Below are 17,635 nucleotides of genomic sequence, written 5' to 3'. Positions count from 1 at the left end.
TAACCTCTTTATTGTTGTTTGAAATTTTCATTTTTGCATAATTTTTTACCGTACAAGATGGTTTTATATTGGCTAGTTTGTTTTTTTGTGTCTGCGTATATTTTTTCTGCAGTTTAACAAGAGGATGGCAAAGTGTGTGGCTGTTTTATTCTCACCAGATTTGTGTCACCTGTGTAAAATGTATTCTTTACAACAAATTTTGAATAAACAAAATTGTTTAATACTTTAATTAAGGTCTTGATGACAGATAGTTGTTTCATGTTTTAAATTAAGGTACAACTGAACTGTGCTGCAAGAACACAAATTATTGTTATATTTGTTCAAATAATGTTTAGATATTTTCATTCTGAACTATATCTGGCAGTGCTAAAATGGCTTTTCATTATGTATATATGTATCTGAAGATTTTAGGTATTTTGCGTTGACATTTATGTTTTTAGTTTTATCCTGACCTTTATAAAGTTCTGTTTTAAGGAACACAGGTGACATGAATAATCCTTCATAATGACTTTTCCAAGAATTTTTTCCCCCTCAATTCCCAATCAGAAACTTATTGACTGCCAATGATCACTTTTTGCACAGGTTTTTTTCCTGCATCACAAATACAGACGAGCACCAGACATTTCTCTACACAAAGCCACATTTGACATTTTAATACCAGAAACTCACTAATTCCTATGCTTCCTGTTTCCAAACACCTTAATAAAAAGAATTGTTTTTAGTGGAAGTAATATATTTTCTTTAGTGAATTTATTCTTCATTGCGGCTAAAATTGTAGTAATAATGTATTAGAGATCTTTATTTAGAGTCAAACTTTGTCAGAATCTGTAGAGATTGTTATTTTTAGACAATAACTGTCGAATGATTAGTTTGCTTTGTCATTCACTTATTTCACATTTTTTGTAAGTAATATGTATATGAATAGATAATGCACAAACATAGATAAACAAGAAGGCATGTAGGTGTGTTAATTTTATCGATGTATATATATTAGAATATGCCAGAATATTGTGTGTTTTGAATGTTAACGTAATCCAGGTAATAAAGTTTTTTAATAGAGAATTACTGCTGATATCATCATTAGCAATGGCTGAATGTGTAGATTTCAGTGTATATATATGGCTGCTGTATAGTGTCCATGTGGCTGATTATGGCACCGTCCCCCACCCATTTGCTGTTGTGTGTAATCATAATATAATCGTGTACATGTACGGAAAATACTGTCGAGTCTGAGAATTATATTTTTCCCTTCCCGACAATTTGACTTGTATTGCTAAAGAATATATGAGATAAACGCTATAGGAGAAATTGATTTCTTCTTGACTAGTGTTGTCTTCTTTCACCACAGAAGCATGCAATTGACTTGAGGTTGATAATCGGATAAGCTAACACTGGGAGAACAATAACTGACAGCTGCGACATGGCATCCGCTACATTCAATTTCTAGTATTTATTATATCAGTGTCACAAAATACCTTTTAGATTGGAAAAAAAATAGCTTTACAATTTGTTTTTGCTTTTGATCAATTATATCATCGTTACAATTTAATAGGTCAAATTTCTTGTTTTGTTCAAAATGATATAATTATTAAATTACAATATTGTAGTTAATTGATCAAGTAAATGATAAAGATCTTTTTTTGCCCGTAGGTGTTTGTGTTATTTTTCATCAAGGTATTTCACAATACATGTATGATATGTAGGTGGAGGAATACTGAATGGTTTCTTCACACAACTTATTTTTCATGTGTCTTTGGTCATTTGGATATGTTTTTGTTCCTTTTCCTTCTCTGTTTTTATCCATTTATTGAATGGTTTAAAGATACATTTGTTATAATATAGTGGGTGCCAAGAGACTTTGTCAGTTTCTTTCCTGTGTCAGTTTTATTCTAGCAAGCATGCTTATCTGTCAGACGATGGTTACAAACTTAGGCAAACACAATGACAATATTATGAAATAACTTGTCCAAAATTCCTTCACATTGCCAAAGTTGCTTAGCTGAGCTCTAAAAGAGCTTTATAAGTGATATATTGTGGTTATTATTCTCGGATGATCCATACAAACAATGATACAAATAGTGGTCACATTATGAGCAACAATTTAGTGTGATATAGAATTGTAATACTGGTCAAAGCAGCAGAAATCCAGTGCTCTTAATTCAACATTGACTATAAGACAAAAGAAGAATCCAAATCATGCAAATGTCTTTCAAACATGGTTAAAAGACTGCTGGCTAACATCTTTTGTCACACCTCTTTTATTAGAATATAAAAAAATATTGTTTGCTCTTTTTGAAGTTTAATGGCATCAAGAATAGTAGACCGTTAAAGAAGACACAAGCCCAAAGTAACGATTGCTTGCATAAATAATTAAATATATAGGATATGAAGTATTCAGTAGGGAGTTCTGAATATTGCAGCTGTAATTAGGAACTAAGAGATGACCAAATAATTACAATGGATAAATAATGATATGGCTAATTATAAATGGGTGAAATAATATTCTCTGCATCCATCATATATATATCACTGTATACAATGTTGTACTACCAGTCCCCAAGCCTACTGTGTGGTTTGCACTCAATTAATACATGTGTCTACTAATATGATGTATAAAATTGTTAAATTTACAATATAAATGTATATTGATACACTTATTTATGCTGGTTAAAGTGACTTATACAAGATTTTACATTTAAGACTTTCAATTTACAAATTTTTGCATTGCAAATATAAGTAATGTTTTCTTAAAAGTCTGTTTAAACATTATCAAACTGCTAAACTTTAATCGTCATAGCTCAAATAATATAATACACAGTCTTAAGTTTTATAACTCTACTGTATATTTTTCAAAAAGTTTTAAGTTCAATGATAAATATTTGATATAATCATTCTGTTATATCTTAAAGTCAAATGTTGTCTGCAGTACACTATTGTATACAGTGATTGACATGATGTTGATGATATAACAGTTGACATTCAGAGAGGGAGAGAGACAGAGCGAGTGCTGATAAATTTGCTATAAAATTCCATTTGTAAATTAGCTACTGGGAATCATTTCATACAATTAGTATTGATTCACTTTTGTAAGGTTTTATTCAATATTGCAAAATAAACATGCTTATATATTGATTAGTTAGTGTCATCAGCATTAATGCAGCATTTATATTTTCACAGGTGGAGCAGTAGCAGCTAGAAAGGAAGTCATACGAAACAAAATAAGAGCCATTGGCAAGATGGCCAGGGTATTTACAGTGTTACGGTTGGTACAATTTTGTGAAATCCAAACTTACCTTAAGAATATATATGAACCGTGCCATGACAAAACCAACATAGTGCATTTGCCACCAGCATGGATCCAGACCAGCCTGCGCATCTGTTCAGGATCCATGCTATTCGCTTACCAACTCTATTACAAGTAGAGAAACTGAGAGCGAACAGCATGGATCCTGATCAGACTGTGCGGATGCGCAGGCTGGTCTGGATCCATGCTGGTCGCAAACGACTATGTTGGTTTTGTCATGACGCGGCATTACAATGAAAAAAATCCCAATTTTGTTAATTGTAAATGACATCTGACATATAAATTAAACAACAGACGTTTCTTAAGCTTTTAATTTAAGACCAGTCTTAGAATTCAGATTGCTCATTTTCAATTTTTATTCAGAGATAACCATTGAAGGCTTTGAATTGAGACTGGTTTCTTAGTTCTTTAGGCATTGGTTTTAGTGGCAAGCATATGCATTATGAAATGTAGTCGCTAAGCTCTGGGAAAGAGGCATTGGCTTTGTATGATCCTATCTATAAAAGGAGCAATTCTTTAACAAGATTATAGATTAATCCATTAATAAGATCAAAGGGGTAGAGCAAAATCACCATGTCTCAGAAGCCTATGTTGGCATTTAGTTTCTTTTAGGATCTGGTCAATTATTAGCATTTCAATTGTGTTAGTCAAGTAGGTAGCTTCACTTCACTATCTTTAAAAACATAATGACATTAAATGTTCATAATTACTTTCAAACCGGAAAAACTTAATTATGCAAAGAATGCGTAGATTGTTAAGGGAATTGATTAAATTGTTAATTTAAGTATGAACCTTTGATCTTGTTTGCTTTAAGCATGAGGAATCTAAAGACATGTCTTCCGTATAAAAGGCATGTTAGAAATATGATAGCAAAATGTGAAAACATTATAATAAGATTTAGGACATCATTCTGATTAAGCTTGACATGGACGTCTCTAGAGAGTTTAACTTTTAACTGTATGAAGTGTTTATCTTTATGGAACCTTCACAATCTTTTGATGCTTTCAGCCTATTTGGAGTCTTTTGCATTTAAGATATAATCAGAAAAAATGATTGTTGTGGCCTTGGGGGAGTATTGAACTTTTTCCTCCATTTGTGAATTAGATAGTTGCTAAGTTTCAGATGTCTTCCAAAATTGAAAAGAAATTATCCATTATACAAAGTAGGAAATGAAAAATAATTTTTAAGTGTTAAGACAAATATTCTACGAGACATGATAGGAAATTATATTTGTTTAAATCTAGAAAAGAAACAGAAACTTGATTAGCTCCGTGCTTTCCTATATTTTCTTATGCTAAATTTTTTGGTAGCCAATAATTAACTTGTTTTTGTGTACATGCATTTATTATGTCCTTTAATACAAAATTATTACATCACTACCTGTTTGAAAAAGAGCAGAATTAAGGGTGATCTGGAAAATGTTTACAGTTTGTCTCCTTTACATATGTCAGCAGGTTCAACTTCAATTGAATTAAAGTTTTTTATTTTTAGTTTTCCCTTTGGGAAATGACATAAAAGCAAAGGTGTTCTATGGATACTTTTATATAGAATTATTTATGTTGTTATATTACATTAGAATGGTAACACTACTCTTAGTTTTAACCTTTTAAAACATTTCGATGGTGTTATTGTGTACATTACAGTTACTCTATCACACTAGAATATATAATGTATCTAGCTTTTAATGTCTGCAGGGTTGTAAGGGGTGAATAAATGGGTTTGAATAACTGGAGTCTAGGCATCTCTTAGCGCCCAAAGGTGATATGGTTTTGACCCCTGGTGTTGCTTTAAATTTTGTAACACCAGAGGTTTACCATAATCATCTTCCTGTTTCGGTGCCATATGACCTGTACATTGTTGGTACACCTTAAAACCAACCAAACAAACAGCTTTTAATGTCTTCATATTCATTTACCTTATAAGATGAAATTAGGACACCTTATCCAGTGAAGTCAACACATTACGCTGTTTAAGGATTTTTGTAAACCCTTTTAAAATATAATGTATGTATTTTGTCCAGATAAAGAGGGGGAGGTGGAAATAACTCTTATCATACCTTGCAATGTATCTAAGACGGTGAATATGCAGATACTATTATCATGCCTTAACTTTATGATTGTCCCTAGTCTGCCAGAAAATGCAGTTTTATCATTCAGTGAGAAAGCTTTCTGTATTCATACATAGAAAGTAGACCCTGGAGACTTTGATGTGTTGTAGTTTCTCATCCGTACAGGCCACCTTACATACAGCTTCCATAAATCTTTTATATCTCTCTCCAGAAAACTCTGTGTTTATTGTCAGCAATCAATAGCTAGCTGGCAATATTGTCTGTCAGTATTTGTTTAGATGAGTTTTATTTACATTAAAGCTTATGTAACAATAGCTTGATTGTGGCATTATTGAAAATTGTGACCAGTATGTTTGCTGAATTTGATGCTTTCCAGCTAGCAATCAATAGCAATTAGCGATAATTGTCAATTACAATAGAAATAATCGTTGTTTATATGCTCCCTTTAAAAGCATAGAAGAACCCACTATCTTCACTTATGTGTAATACCCTGGAGAAATTTAGAGGCCTGTTCAACTATCATATAAAAGATGGGCCGTGTAATGAAATCTATATTCTGGACATAAATGAGGTAATATTTGGAAGCTTTGAGAAATATAAATGAAATAAACTTAATTCTCTGGTCATGATTTCCTCTTGGAATGTAGAATAATGAGAATTTGGTCTGTAGGGGATTAGGTCAGGAAACTAAACAGAGCAGGCCAGAATATTGTAGACTAAAATAAAACAATAAGATGAATATTGACATTATGACTTTTCATCATGTGTAAGATTGTTTGATACCATACTTGGCATAGGTACTTCAGAGAGAAAAAAGCATTTTTGCAAATATAGATGAGAAATTATCCTATAGATTCCATATAAATGTTCCAGAATGAAAGAATAAAACTGTTCAATAATAACAGTAGGAAAAGATGCCAGAATCTCAAAATATCACTTTGTCATTTACACTACAGATTTAGACTTCTAGACGGCAGAAAATTCATTTGAGCATTGTAATATTTCTGAAAAGTCTCCCATCTTTTTGGAACAGACTAGCGCCAGGTTTATGTTGTATTCGTACTGTCTTGAAGACAGATTATTATACAATAGTGCTGATATATTATTAAGTGTTGAACAAGAATTCATTTTCAATCTAGCTAGACATTCATCAAACATTCATTTCCTAACAAGATAGGTATTGTGTAAACATTGACATTAATAGATAAATGCAGTCTGTCTGGCTTACATGTACTCACTCCAATCTATTCTCATGTAAGTTTTGCTCTTACAGCATTTCTTAACTTAGTAGTTAGCATGCGCTGTCAATTCTGTATCTCTGTTTACATGTATCAAGGAGTCCATTCGAGACCAAAGAAAGTGATTTTTCTTTCCACTGGTGTCATTTTCCACATTGATTTCTATTTACACCCATGTCAGGAAGTATTTTCCTTTAAAAAGCTTTGCGGTTGAGCTTTTATGAATTTGATAAAGCAACAATTGGTTGTCATATAATAATGTTAACTTTATTTTGTTACAGAGAAGAAAGTGAGAGTGTACTACAGCTTAAGGGTCTAACCCCTAATGGTCTGCTACCACTCGGAGCCCTGTCTGGAGGCAAAGATACACTCAGTAGTGGTATGTATATATAAACATCTTTCCTAACATGTACCCTAAAAGTATGTAATGGACCAAACTATGAATTTAGACATTGTAATCTTCACATTCAAGTGTTTGACTATCAAGTAAAACAGGTAGCCTGGTCAAACTACACAATTGTATTTGCAGTCTGATGAGGGGCCAAGCGTGTCATCCCCTATCAGCTGTCACACTCATAACAGTGAACAATCCAAGTGCTCAGAGTTTACAAAAGCTAATAAATTTACATGAAGGACAAGATTTCATACTTGTCAATGTTTATAAAACATTCTATCTTAAATTTGTTGATTTATTTTGTCTCCACATACAAGTTTTTGAAGCATTTAAACATGATACATGTACATCAAGCATATAAAATTTCAAATTCTGAGATAAGAATGAAATATAAGAAGATTCATGTTCTCCTGACTATGTAATTGTTACGTAAACTTGTTAACATTTTGTATGCTCTTGTAGCTGCTATTACCATAAATTTAGACTGTTTCTTTCAACATGCTTTCATTGATTGAAAGTAACCAGTGAAGCACATGAAACTGTTAAGATATATAGCTTGAAAGAAAACGATAAATCAGAGGTGTTCATGTCATACTGAAGGATTGGCTAACATCTATCAAACTTGAGTAGATCTAAATGATCAGCTTTGTTTTACTAGTTCTATATTAGGAAATCTCATTGAACTTGTACAAGAAGGTCATGTTCTATATATAATAAAACATTGGCATGTAGAATTGAACGTTTAATACTTGTACATGCATTGATGAGCATTAATTTGCCACAGTTAACTAGTTTGTGAGTTAAAATGTTTTAAACCATCTATGTACTAATTTACATCTGAGGTTGCTTTGCTTCTTAGTTAGAATTTTTATCTTCAAAGCTGTAAGATCAAATATTTAACCTTGCACATTTGATATCATCTGTTTTTCATATACATCTCCATTTAAAATCAGTTTCTGTTTTCAACTTACGATATAGACATTCATTAGAGTCTTTTTCTATTTAGCTGAGTAGGCTGATCTTGTTGTTTAATTTAAATCTGAAATAAAGCATTATTTTCAACAAAAGACTAGGCATTTATAAATCATTGTCTTTTTTAGGAACTTGTTTAGGAATATAACAAATCCATCTTAAGTCCTTATTAAATCTGGTGACTTTATTAAGAAGTAATTTTATGTTTGAACTGATAAATGAGATTATTATTGTAAGAGACTTCCATGAAATTTGTTTACATTTCATATTTCAGCGCTTGGTGGATTTAATCCCTCACACAAAATAAGTGGCTTTGAAGAGGCAAAATCTCTGGATAAATTGAATGAACGCATGCCGCCTCGTAAAGAAGTGCAAGTGAACAATTCCACAAAGAGCTAGGAGAACAAAACATGTTTAAGATCGAATGAGAAGGCTCTTCCTTAGAAAACAACGCAAAACTTAACAGTGAGCTTAAAGCCATTCTGAACAGTTAAATAAACTAGTATAATAATGGACGAAGAAGCTTTTTGGACAGGGTATGCTGCCTTGCAAAGTTGGTTCATTAAAAGTTAAACTGAGGGTGGTGTAGTTCATGACTGGATGAGATTTTTGTATCACCTCAGGGGAGGGCCTTGTACTGCTCTGCTCATTGCAGGGAGTATTTTCTACAAATTCTGCTGAACATGGAGATATTGCCTAGTACTGTATGTGAATGTTTTAACGTCATTTTCTGGGACATTGTCGCTACATTTTACTTTTACCATGTCACTGGAAATTTCATGGCGTTTTTACTTGATTGACATTGTACAGTTATGATCTACAAAAGTTGACTTTCATCTAGTCAAAGTTGATATTTTTCTACTTTGTTATTGTTGGTTCCGTGTTTTTTCTGTTATGCAGGCAGGGTTAGTTGAAGTGGTATGTGATGAAAGTGTTAGAAGAATAAGATGTGATCAAATGACCGCTCGGAATCCCTCAACATGGCAGCACTGAGGGATCACTTGGGTCAGATGAGATGTTACTTCAACCTGTCTGGCATTTATACTTAAATACATTTTTTTTGATCAAATAATTCATATTGCTCCAGTTGCACTTCAAGAGCAGAAAGAGAAACGTAGAAACACATGAGAGTGATATGAAAATACATTTTTTTTTCTTGATTATTTATTTTTCATTTGAATCAAGAACTGATCTGTTGTTGTTTTACCTCCTGTAGCTGCTCATCAATAGTTTGGCATCAGGATTTATTTGTGTACTTTTCATCATATCATTGTAAAGTTCTGGTAGTGAATGTCAAACTGTGATTGTATACCCCCCAACAAAAAAGACAGAACTGTTTGAAATTGCCGAAAGGGATTATGGTTTCTACTTAGTCAACACAGTTTTAGTTTTCAGTGTTAGTTGACTAGTACCTGGCAGATATAATAATGGACATTAGTTCATACAGAAATATTTCACACAGCTTCAACTTAGACTGGAGAGTAGACAACATCCATCTTCATTAGTATATAACCAAGTTGTGTAAACTATTTATTTTTAGTTTATTTGTATAACATATAACTGTTGAACAATTAGACAATTTAGACTTTCGTCTATCAAATACTGATTAATATTTTGTAGAAAATCTAACTGATGTCTTAGTCTTTACTTATGGTTAAATAACAACAATATAACGAAGTGAACAAAAAAAATTTTTTGAACAAGTATCATTCCTTATTTGTGAGAAAATAACCTGTGTAAGTTATATATTTAATGGAGGGTGAATCTGTGTAAAGGATTGTTATTTTATCAGTGTTTTGGTTTGATTATCTCCCCCTGTTTCTCCTCCCTCCCTATTTGATACATGGCTGTGATACAACAGTTTGTGTGACCTTTGTGTATTATTATCGGGCATAATTACACACTGGCCACATATATGTCAACACATATGTATAAATATGCTATTAGTGAATGAGTGCAGCTTTTTAAATTTTTTCTATGTGTATTTAATTATTTTGTATGGTAATTGTTTGTATTGTATAAATTTCTTGGATCTTGAATATGGTAGTGTGTGGATGTGAACATTTTACAAACATAAAAAAGTTGTTACATGCAAATATTCAGTTGCTCTGTTTTGATGTTAATTTTTGTTTTATTAATTACTGTTGGAACATTGCAGTGAATTTAACATGAAAGTGTAAACATTGTTAGATTGTTATTTAGGCATTAGAATATATATAGGTAAAGTTAAAAAGTATTGGTTATGGTTGACCTAGTTGATATAAAGGTGATGCACAAGGCTTCCAAGTTTTAGAGGTCAATAGTCTGTATTAATAAATCATTCTATAACTTAATTGGGATTGTAGTTTCTGTTATAGTGAAACAAGTGACAGGAGGATTTTTGAACCCATATTGTCTGTCTGTCTGTCAGTCTACCTGGAAAGTTAATGAAAAGGTGTAACAAACTTTTAGTCATACATGTGCAAGGTGAACAAAAAAAAAGTAGAATAAAAACCATCCAAGAGCAAGTATACCCAAATTTTATAAGTTTATTAACGCAACGTGTAAAAGTCTCTTGCCTTAGTCTAACCCTGTCCTGACATTTTGATTCAGGTGGACAAATTAAGATTAGTGGCGTTTTATCTTTATTACATATATTGTATACATTTTTTTTTAAGAATAATCAATTCTAAAAGGAGATTAATCTTTTTCTTGGTTTGTACTGCAGAAATTATAGACACATAATAACTTCATTTGTTAAAGCCATGCTTCTTGTTAAAGTCATTATTCCTTTCTTCAGATATAATCTTTGATATTATGCATAAAGCTTTGCATTAAAAAGCCCATTTCATTTCACTAATCAATATTTGTGTTTTTTGGTACCTTCTGTATTTTATTGTGCTCATTTTAAAATGCCATCATACTTTGACATTTAAAAGTTTAATTTCCAGATTATATAGCTTTAATGTAGCCTTGCATAATTTATTATTTGTTTTAAAATGTAGCTGTTTTTACTGAAATATTTTGTAAACAGTTTGTGTAAATCAAAGCTTTTATATGAAGCACCTGTCTATAAGAAACAATTGGATATGAATTATTTTGTTTATAGAGCAGTCAAAGCATTAAGCTATGTACTGTGGCATTACTTGAAGTGGCTGTAACTTTTTCAATTTATGATTTTAATTATTGTTAGTAACTTTTATAAGGTTTACCTCCTTAAAGGTACCTATTAAATGTATCAACCTCATATGGCTCCCACCTTGTATCATTATTTCTTATCTATGGTATATCCCATGGTCTGAGTGGTTAAGCTCTCTTTACTTTAAATGACATGCTCCCGGCTGCTGTGGGTTCAAATCCTGTCAGGGATTTCTGAAATATTTCATGTGAGGAAGATATTGAAAGGTTTGTGGTTCTGCATAGGTGCCATTTGTGCCTGAAATAATGAAGGAAGGGGCACCCAAGGTCTTCTTCCATTAGTAAAGCTGCAAAGTTGCTTATGACCTTAACAGTGTTTGTGACTTAAAACCCATTAAAATGAGATTATTTCCCAGTATGAAATACTATCATGTGTACAATTTATAATTTTTTAGCCTTATTTCTTACCGGCCATGTTCTACTTAAAACAACAACAATTATTGAAGTTCAATGCCAATAGAATATTCCAGGCTTTGTGTATGATTAAATTACATTTTGTATACAGATTTTTATTTGAATTTTATGGTAGATGATACATAATTACTAAAAAAATAGGTTATAATTACATACATTAGACCAAATAATGTAATATTGTAGTTTAATTAACAAGGGGAGTATGGAATTTCTGATCAATATAATGTTACCTATTTATTATAGAGTGCATACTTGTTTATTACTTGTTTTGTTACTGTTTTACTTATTATTATGGTGGTAATTATTTATGATTTTGAATTTTCATTGATATTGTCTAATTTCAGTAGAAATTAGAAAAACCTTAATTTGAATGTCACCAAGCCTTATTTTGCATTTATGAGAAATGAAAAAAATTAACAACATGTTTGTTCACTATTTATTTCACAGACATGTGTATTTTTGAAAAGCTATAGAAAGGTAGATTTAGGTTGAAAGGAATCCTTGGCTATAGAAACCCAAAATACTTACATGATTTTAGTGTGTACTGCATTTAATGGTGAGACACAAAGGGATGAAAATAGATAGATAAAATTATCAAGAAACACATGTTAATAAAAGTGCTGACGGGTGTACAGTTATTTTTCAAATAGATTTTTATTATAAAATTAAGGTGCAATATATATAGATATGTGTACAGTATGCATTGTTACATAGTAAAATATTCTCCTGTTTTTGTTTTGATTTTTGAAATTCTACTTATAGATACAAAATGGGCAAAATGAAACATTTTTCTTTATATTTTCATGTTTATAAATAGAATATATGCTAATGATAATAATAATAATAGTTATATCATTGTTAATATAAAAGAGATTGGGTGTTGGTATTGAGCTAGATGAGTAAATGCTTTGATGAAATAATTTTTTGTGCTAACTTGTTATATATAGCAGGTTTTTGAAATTCCATTTATATTTTGTAAGTCTTGTTGAATGACTAAAGTATTGTGACTTTTCTTGGCAATCTCCTCTCGACACTGACTTTTCCCTTTCAATCAAAACATACATGCTTCAAGTATACAGAAAGCTATAAAGTTTTTTCTAAATAAGGTAAAAGATATTGTTAAAACTGTATACCATTTGGATTTTGAATTCCAGATGCTTTAGTTATTAAAAAAAAAGAAGAAATTGTTTGCTATATATTTTTTTGAATGATATTGTATGCATTGTTTTTGTGTTAAGTAACATAATAAATTGTTTTACTATTGTACATGTCAACCTGTCATCTGTTTTGACACCATATGAAGTTTGGTGATAATCATAGGAATTATCTTGAATTGAAAAAAAAAATCATTACAACCACTTTGCACTGTGTCATCAATTTGTAAATGCTCACTTCTATGTTATGTATATCTTGAAGTAAAAAAAAACAACAAAAAATTGGGGAAAAAAACAACAAAAAAAACACCCTCCTAACAAAATAACTCACCTGTATCCATACATGTGAACTCTCCCACTTTAGGCGGGAGACTCCCACTTTTTTCAGCCATATTTTCAAAGATTTTTCTTAAAATAAGGGGTATTTTCACAAATTAAAGAAATCTCCCTATTTTTGATGTCAGAACTTCCTTCTTTGTTTATTGCAAATTCTAAAATCTCCCTTTTTTTTGAAGAAAAATCTCCCACTTCATCATTGAAAAAAGTTCACATGTATGTGTATCCATTGTGTCAAGTTCCTCTTATATATGCAATAACACAAATATTTAGAGAAAAAAACAACTTTCAGCTGATACAATATATTAATTAAATTGTTCAAAATAGTGAATAAAAAAAACACTCTGATTATCATATTGTTTTCTATTGTGCGTGAGAATATGTGTGTTTTCTATTATAACAATGATAAATTACTGATAAAACATTTCAATGGGCATATATTTTCAATTCATAATTTATAATTTTTCCCTTAACATAATGGACTTGTCTGGTTTAGAATAAGGAACAGTTCATTATAAAATATAGGGATTACCAGTCTGTATACTGGTAGCTCAGTCTTAAGGCATTTTGGCATTAGAATAGTTAAGGTTAGTGCTATAATGACCTAAGTTGGCATATCATAAGGACTCGTATTAGCTTATTATTTATATGAAATAAGTTGATTTTAAGTGGTAAACAGTGAGCATATAGTGAGCGGTATATAAATATAACATTTCTATAACAAGTTTATGTACAGGTGTAACGAAATGACATTGAATGCAAGGTACTTTTTTATCTTACAATATTGTAAGGCAAAGAAATAAAGCAACATATTCACTCTTTGACGGGTCATTTCTTTTATAAAGTGAGAATTGATAACTGTGAAAGAAGTAAGGGTTATATTATATTGAGAAAGTGACACCAGGTTATAAAAACTGATATTTACTAAACACCAAGGTGGTGACTCGCGTTCTGTCATTGTGGCTCCAGGACTGGTTAGTTAAATGGAACTATATTCATTAAAAACAAAAAAATTAGTACATGATTTGTTTGAAGAATAAATGAATTATAGTATGATTAAGATTTACATGATTTACATAGACGTGCTTGTGTATGATAAGAAATATTTATATCATAGTTAATATAATACATCACAATTATTTTTGATGTTATGTTGTTTTTTTATGAATTTCCTGTTAATGCTTTAAGCTTATTACTAAGAATTAGCAAAAATGTGAAAAAATATGTAATGTTTATAGATACAAAAGACAATGAATCAGGCATAGTTTTAATTCAATGTTCAACAAACACTGTAGTATGAAGTTAAATATTATTGTTTTATTTAATTTTTTTAGTGGTATACGTTGTGTTTGTTTTGAATACAAAAAAGTTAATTATGTAGTTTAAACATTATATTATTGTTAGAGAGTGCAAGATTTGTTAAATATTGAAACTTTTTTCTGTATAATTCTTATCCAGAGTACCATGGGCATAACAAGAGTGAAGTATAATTCTAGAGACTGGTCAATCAGTAGTTATCTATATGCTAGTATGAATCTATGAAGACAACATTCCAGTTACCTCATAATGTTTGCCAGTATAATCTCTCTGATTGGTGATATTTATCTTGAAAAATCTTGATTTCACAGTGATTGTATTTCTGAGGAATATTTAATTTTTGTTCAGATGTGTTTTCTGATCTTACTTTAATACAAGCTATAGTTAAGACTAAAGTATATAAGTAGTTATTTCTGCAGAGATTGAAAATCTACAGAACTTAAAGTCTGTTGTGTTTGGTGCATTAATTCATCCAGTTAGAAGATTGTTTGCAGGGACTGATTAAGGTGTGATTAATTCCATTGTTTAGATTTTCTCCCTTACTGTAACAGGTAAGTGACAAAATGACATATAATGTTAATCATGCATTAAAACAAAAAGCAGTTAATGCTACAAAGATATTTTACCGTTTACATGGAAAGAGAAAAGTCGGATGTAATTGAAAATCATAATGTAATACAATGGATGTAGATCTGTAGGAAACAAGAGAAATAATGTTAACGTCACAATAGAAATTACACGAGGCAGAAATTTTAGACCCCCTTGTTAAACAAAAATCACAGAATACTAAGCCAGCAGATTTAAGTATGTGTACGGAGACCATACTGATGAAAATAGAAATATAATGATTTTTGTTATTACCAAAATTAGTTGCTATGGTTATAGTGTGTTGACAAAATAAGCTTGGTTTTCACCTCATTATCACATCTGGTACTAGAGCTTTGGTTTTCTGAAGTCATTATAAGAGAAGGTTTATTATTACAACACCATACAACATGCAATGATAGCAGATAAATTGGCCTAATTAGAAACTGGTTTTACAACTGAACTGTTCTCTCTCTTTTTTCTGCTGCAAGCAGAAATTGATCAGTTTCTCTTTTGTTATTTTCTTTTGAAACAAGGGATATCAAAAACTATATTGGTTAAAGCCGAGGATTTGTTTGAGATTGCTTGAAAGCCATGAAAAAAAAAAAAACCCATTTGATTGAAAAAAAATGTTAATGAATTAGGAATGTTCACATTGTTTTCCTAGAAACTGTGAAGGGTTTAATCATTACTAGTTTATATATGGAGGCAAACCTCAGGGGTCTCTGTGGCCGGGTGGTGAAAGTCTCTAACTTCAAATCACTTGCTCGGTGGTACACATTTATTTGCATTTACCGTACATTCCCATAATGAGGTGTCTATAAAATCTTTTTACAATCGTAGGTGTGCAAACTTGAACAATGAGTCTTCATGTTTATAATTATAAGACCATTTTCTGCAGTAGTGTTAAACAGAATATATAGCCTGTGTAAGATGTAAAAATGTTTAGAAAGATAGCTCTAGATCAGATGACATGTTTCAACATTATAAGGACATAATTTATCATGTATGAAAACTCTTGTTTACATTATCCTGATACAAGCAACCTTTATGTAGGTATGCTCAAAACTAGTGTTAATACAAGTTTCTTGTTGTTACCTCAAAAAATACAAAACAATTTAGATTTTTGAAATCCATATATGTAAATGAAATTATTGTACAAAATATAGCGAGGAATTTATTTCCCTTACTGTAATTTTTTTTGATATATGTTAAATTGTAATTTAAGTAAAAAAAAAAAACCACAACAAAATTGATTGTGGAGATCTATAGTTTCTATAGTACTATGATTGTAAAATTGTTAATCATGAAGCACTAGTATTGAGAATATCCAACAAACAACAAAACTGTTTATGTCTGTATGTATGATGATGTATTTTATTTTTATAATCTGCAATAATGCACTCAGTAAATACAGCCTTGTGAATAGTTTTTTCAATTATAATGCAAAATTTACTATGTAATTTTCCTTATTCATTTAGATTATTAAAATTTTTCCATTCATGTCTTACGTGAACTGTGTACCCTGTTGTAAATCATGCATGTATTCTTATTCATAAAATTTTCCGTGTTGAATTAAATCTTATACTTTTTTCTTCACATTTGTTTTGTTATTATTTTGTTCCATTAAAAGTCAGTTTAAAGTTATGACCATTTTCCTTTTCTTGCTAATACATGTATGTTGAAATTTTATGTTAGATATGCTCCAAATAACTTGGTCTTCAACCAATATTAAATGTGCAAGTTTAAATGCGATACATTAACCTTTTCCTTCATAAATTTGTGCTCCAGACTATTTTGTCCATTATACATTTAAATGGTTTGTTTTTAGCTGGCATGAGGTGAGCTTTTGTGAAGGCAATGTGTCCGTTAACTAGCATCAGCTAAAAAAGTCTTTAAAAAGAGGTTTGAACAGAACTGAGATATCTGGCATGTAGGTTCACCTTGCGGTCCTGTACCCAAGTTGGCTTAGATTTATGATCTGCATCATTGCTTTGTGGTCTTCTAAATTATGCTCCTTGGATAAAAAAGGTCCAGCCCTTTGGGTCACTTAGTGTAAATAAACCTGCATTGTGTGAACTTTCAATGCCCAGAGCTTTGATATTAGCCATATAGAATTTCCTTGCATTTGAAAAAATGAAGCTTTGGTAAAAATAGAACCTAATCCAACCTCATAAATGACAGCTACTTTTCTAGCAATGTATATGTGGTGAGTGATCCTAGGCCATGGCCTTGTTAAGTCTTGCCTCACAAAATATCTTATAATGACTTGTCCATCTTCCATTCTGGACTTTACCAATTATTATTTTAGGTAAATTTTCAATATAAGTACTGACTGAAAGCTGAAGAGGTCACATGGGTATCTATATTAGTTGTGCCACAGAGCTGAACTGTATAGCATGATATTTATGTTGCACATGATGATGATTTCATTAATAGCATACTAAAAGTCTAAATGCATTACATAGTTAAAGTGCGTAATTGAGCATTATCTGCATAGCAGATGTGTTACATAGGTGAGTGAAGTACTTCGAATTTAAGTGTAACATAAGCAGTGTTAGTCTAATTTCATCTTGATTCTTGTATAACTAGACTGTCTGTGACAGCTGAACATAATAAGTTAGCCAGCAGAAGTAAACCCAAGCTATCCAAGAAACTTAATATGACTAAGCTATA

General features: G+C 31.0%; 1 protein-coding gene across 6 annotated transcripts in view; it reads left to right on the top strand.

Moving 5' to 3' along the window:
* LOC132740887 (protein phosphatase 3 catalytic subunit alpha-like) overlaps nt 1-16,558 on the top strand; it is a 51,340-nt gene extending 34,782 nt beyond the window's left edge. For 5 of the 6 annotated variants that reach the window (XM_060728945.1, XM_060728955.1, XM_060728938.1 and 2 more), the window contains 3 exons: nt 3,178-3,262; nt 6,892-6,989; nt 8,251-16,558. In XM_060728945.1, coding sequence (XP_060584928.1) covers nt 3,178-3,262; nt 6,892-6,989; nt 8,251-8,375 — 308 coding nt within the window. In that variant the 3' untranslated portion in view covers nt 8,376-16,558. Of the gene's footprint in view, nt 1-3,177; nt 3,263-6,891; nt 6,990-8,250 lie in introns of those variants that run through there. The other variant, XR_009627223.1, reaches the window with a different exon arrangement.
* The last annotated feature ends 1,077 nt before the right edge of the window (nt 16,559-17,635 follow it).

The sequence above is a fragment of the Ruditapes philippinarum genome, unplaced genomic scaffold (assembly GCF_026571515.1).
Source record: "Ruditapes philippinarum isolate M1 unplaced genomic scaffold, ASM2657151v2 ctg179_1_1_1_1, whole genome shotgun sequence".
In the NCBI taxonomy this organism is placed as follows: Eukaryota; Metazoa; Mollusca; class Bivalvia; order Venerida; family Veneridae; genus Ruditapes; species Ruditapes philippinarum.
This window is presented reverse-complemented; position numbering and strand designations above follow the sequence as displayed.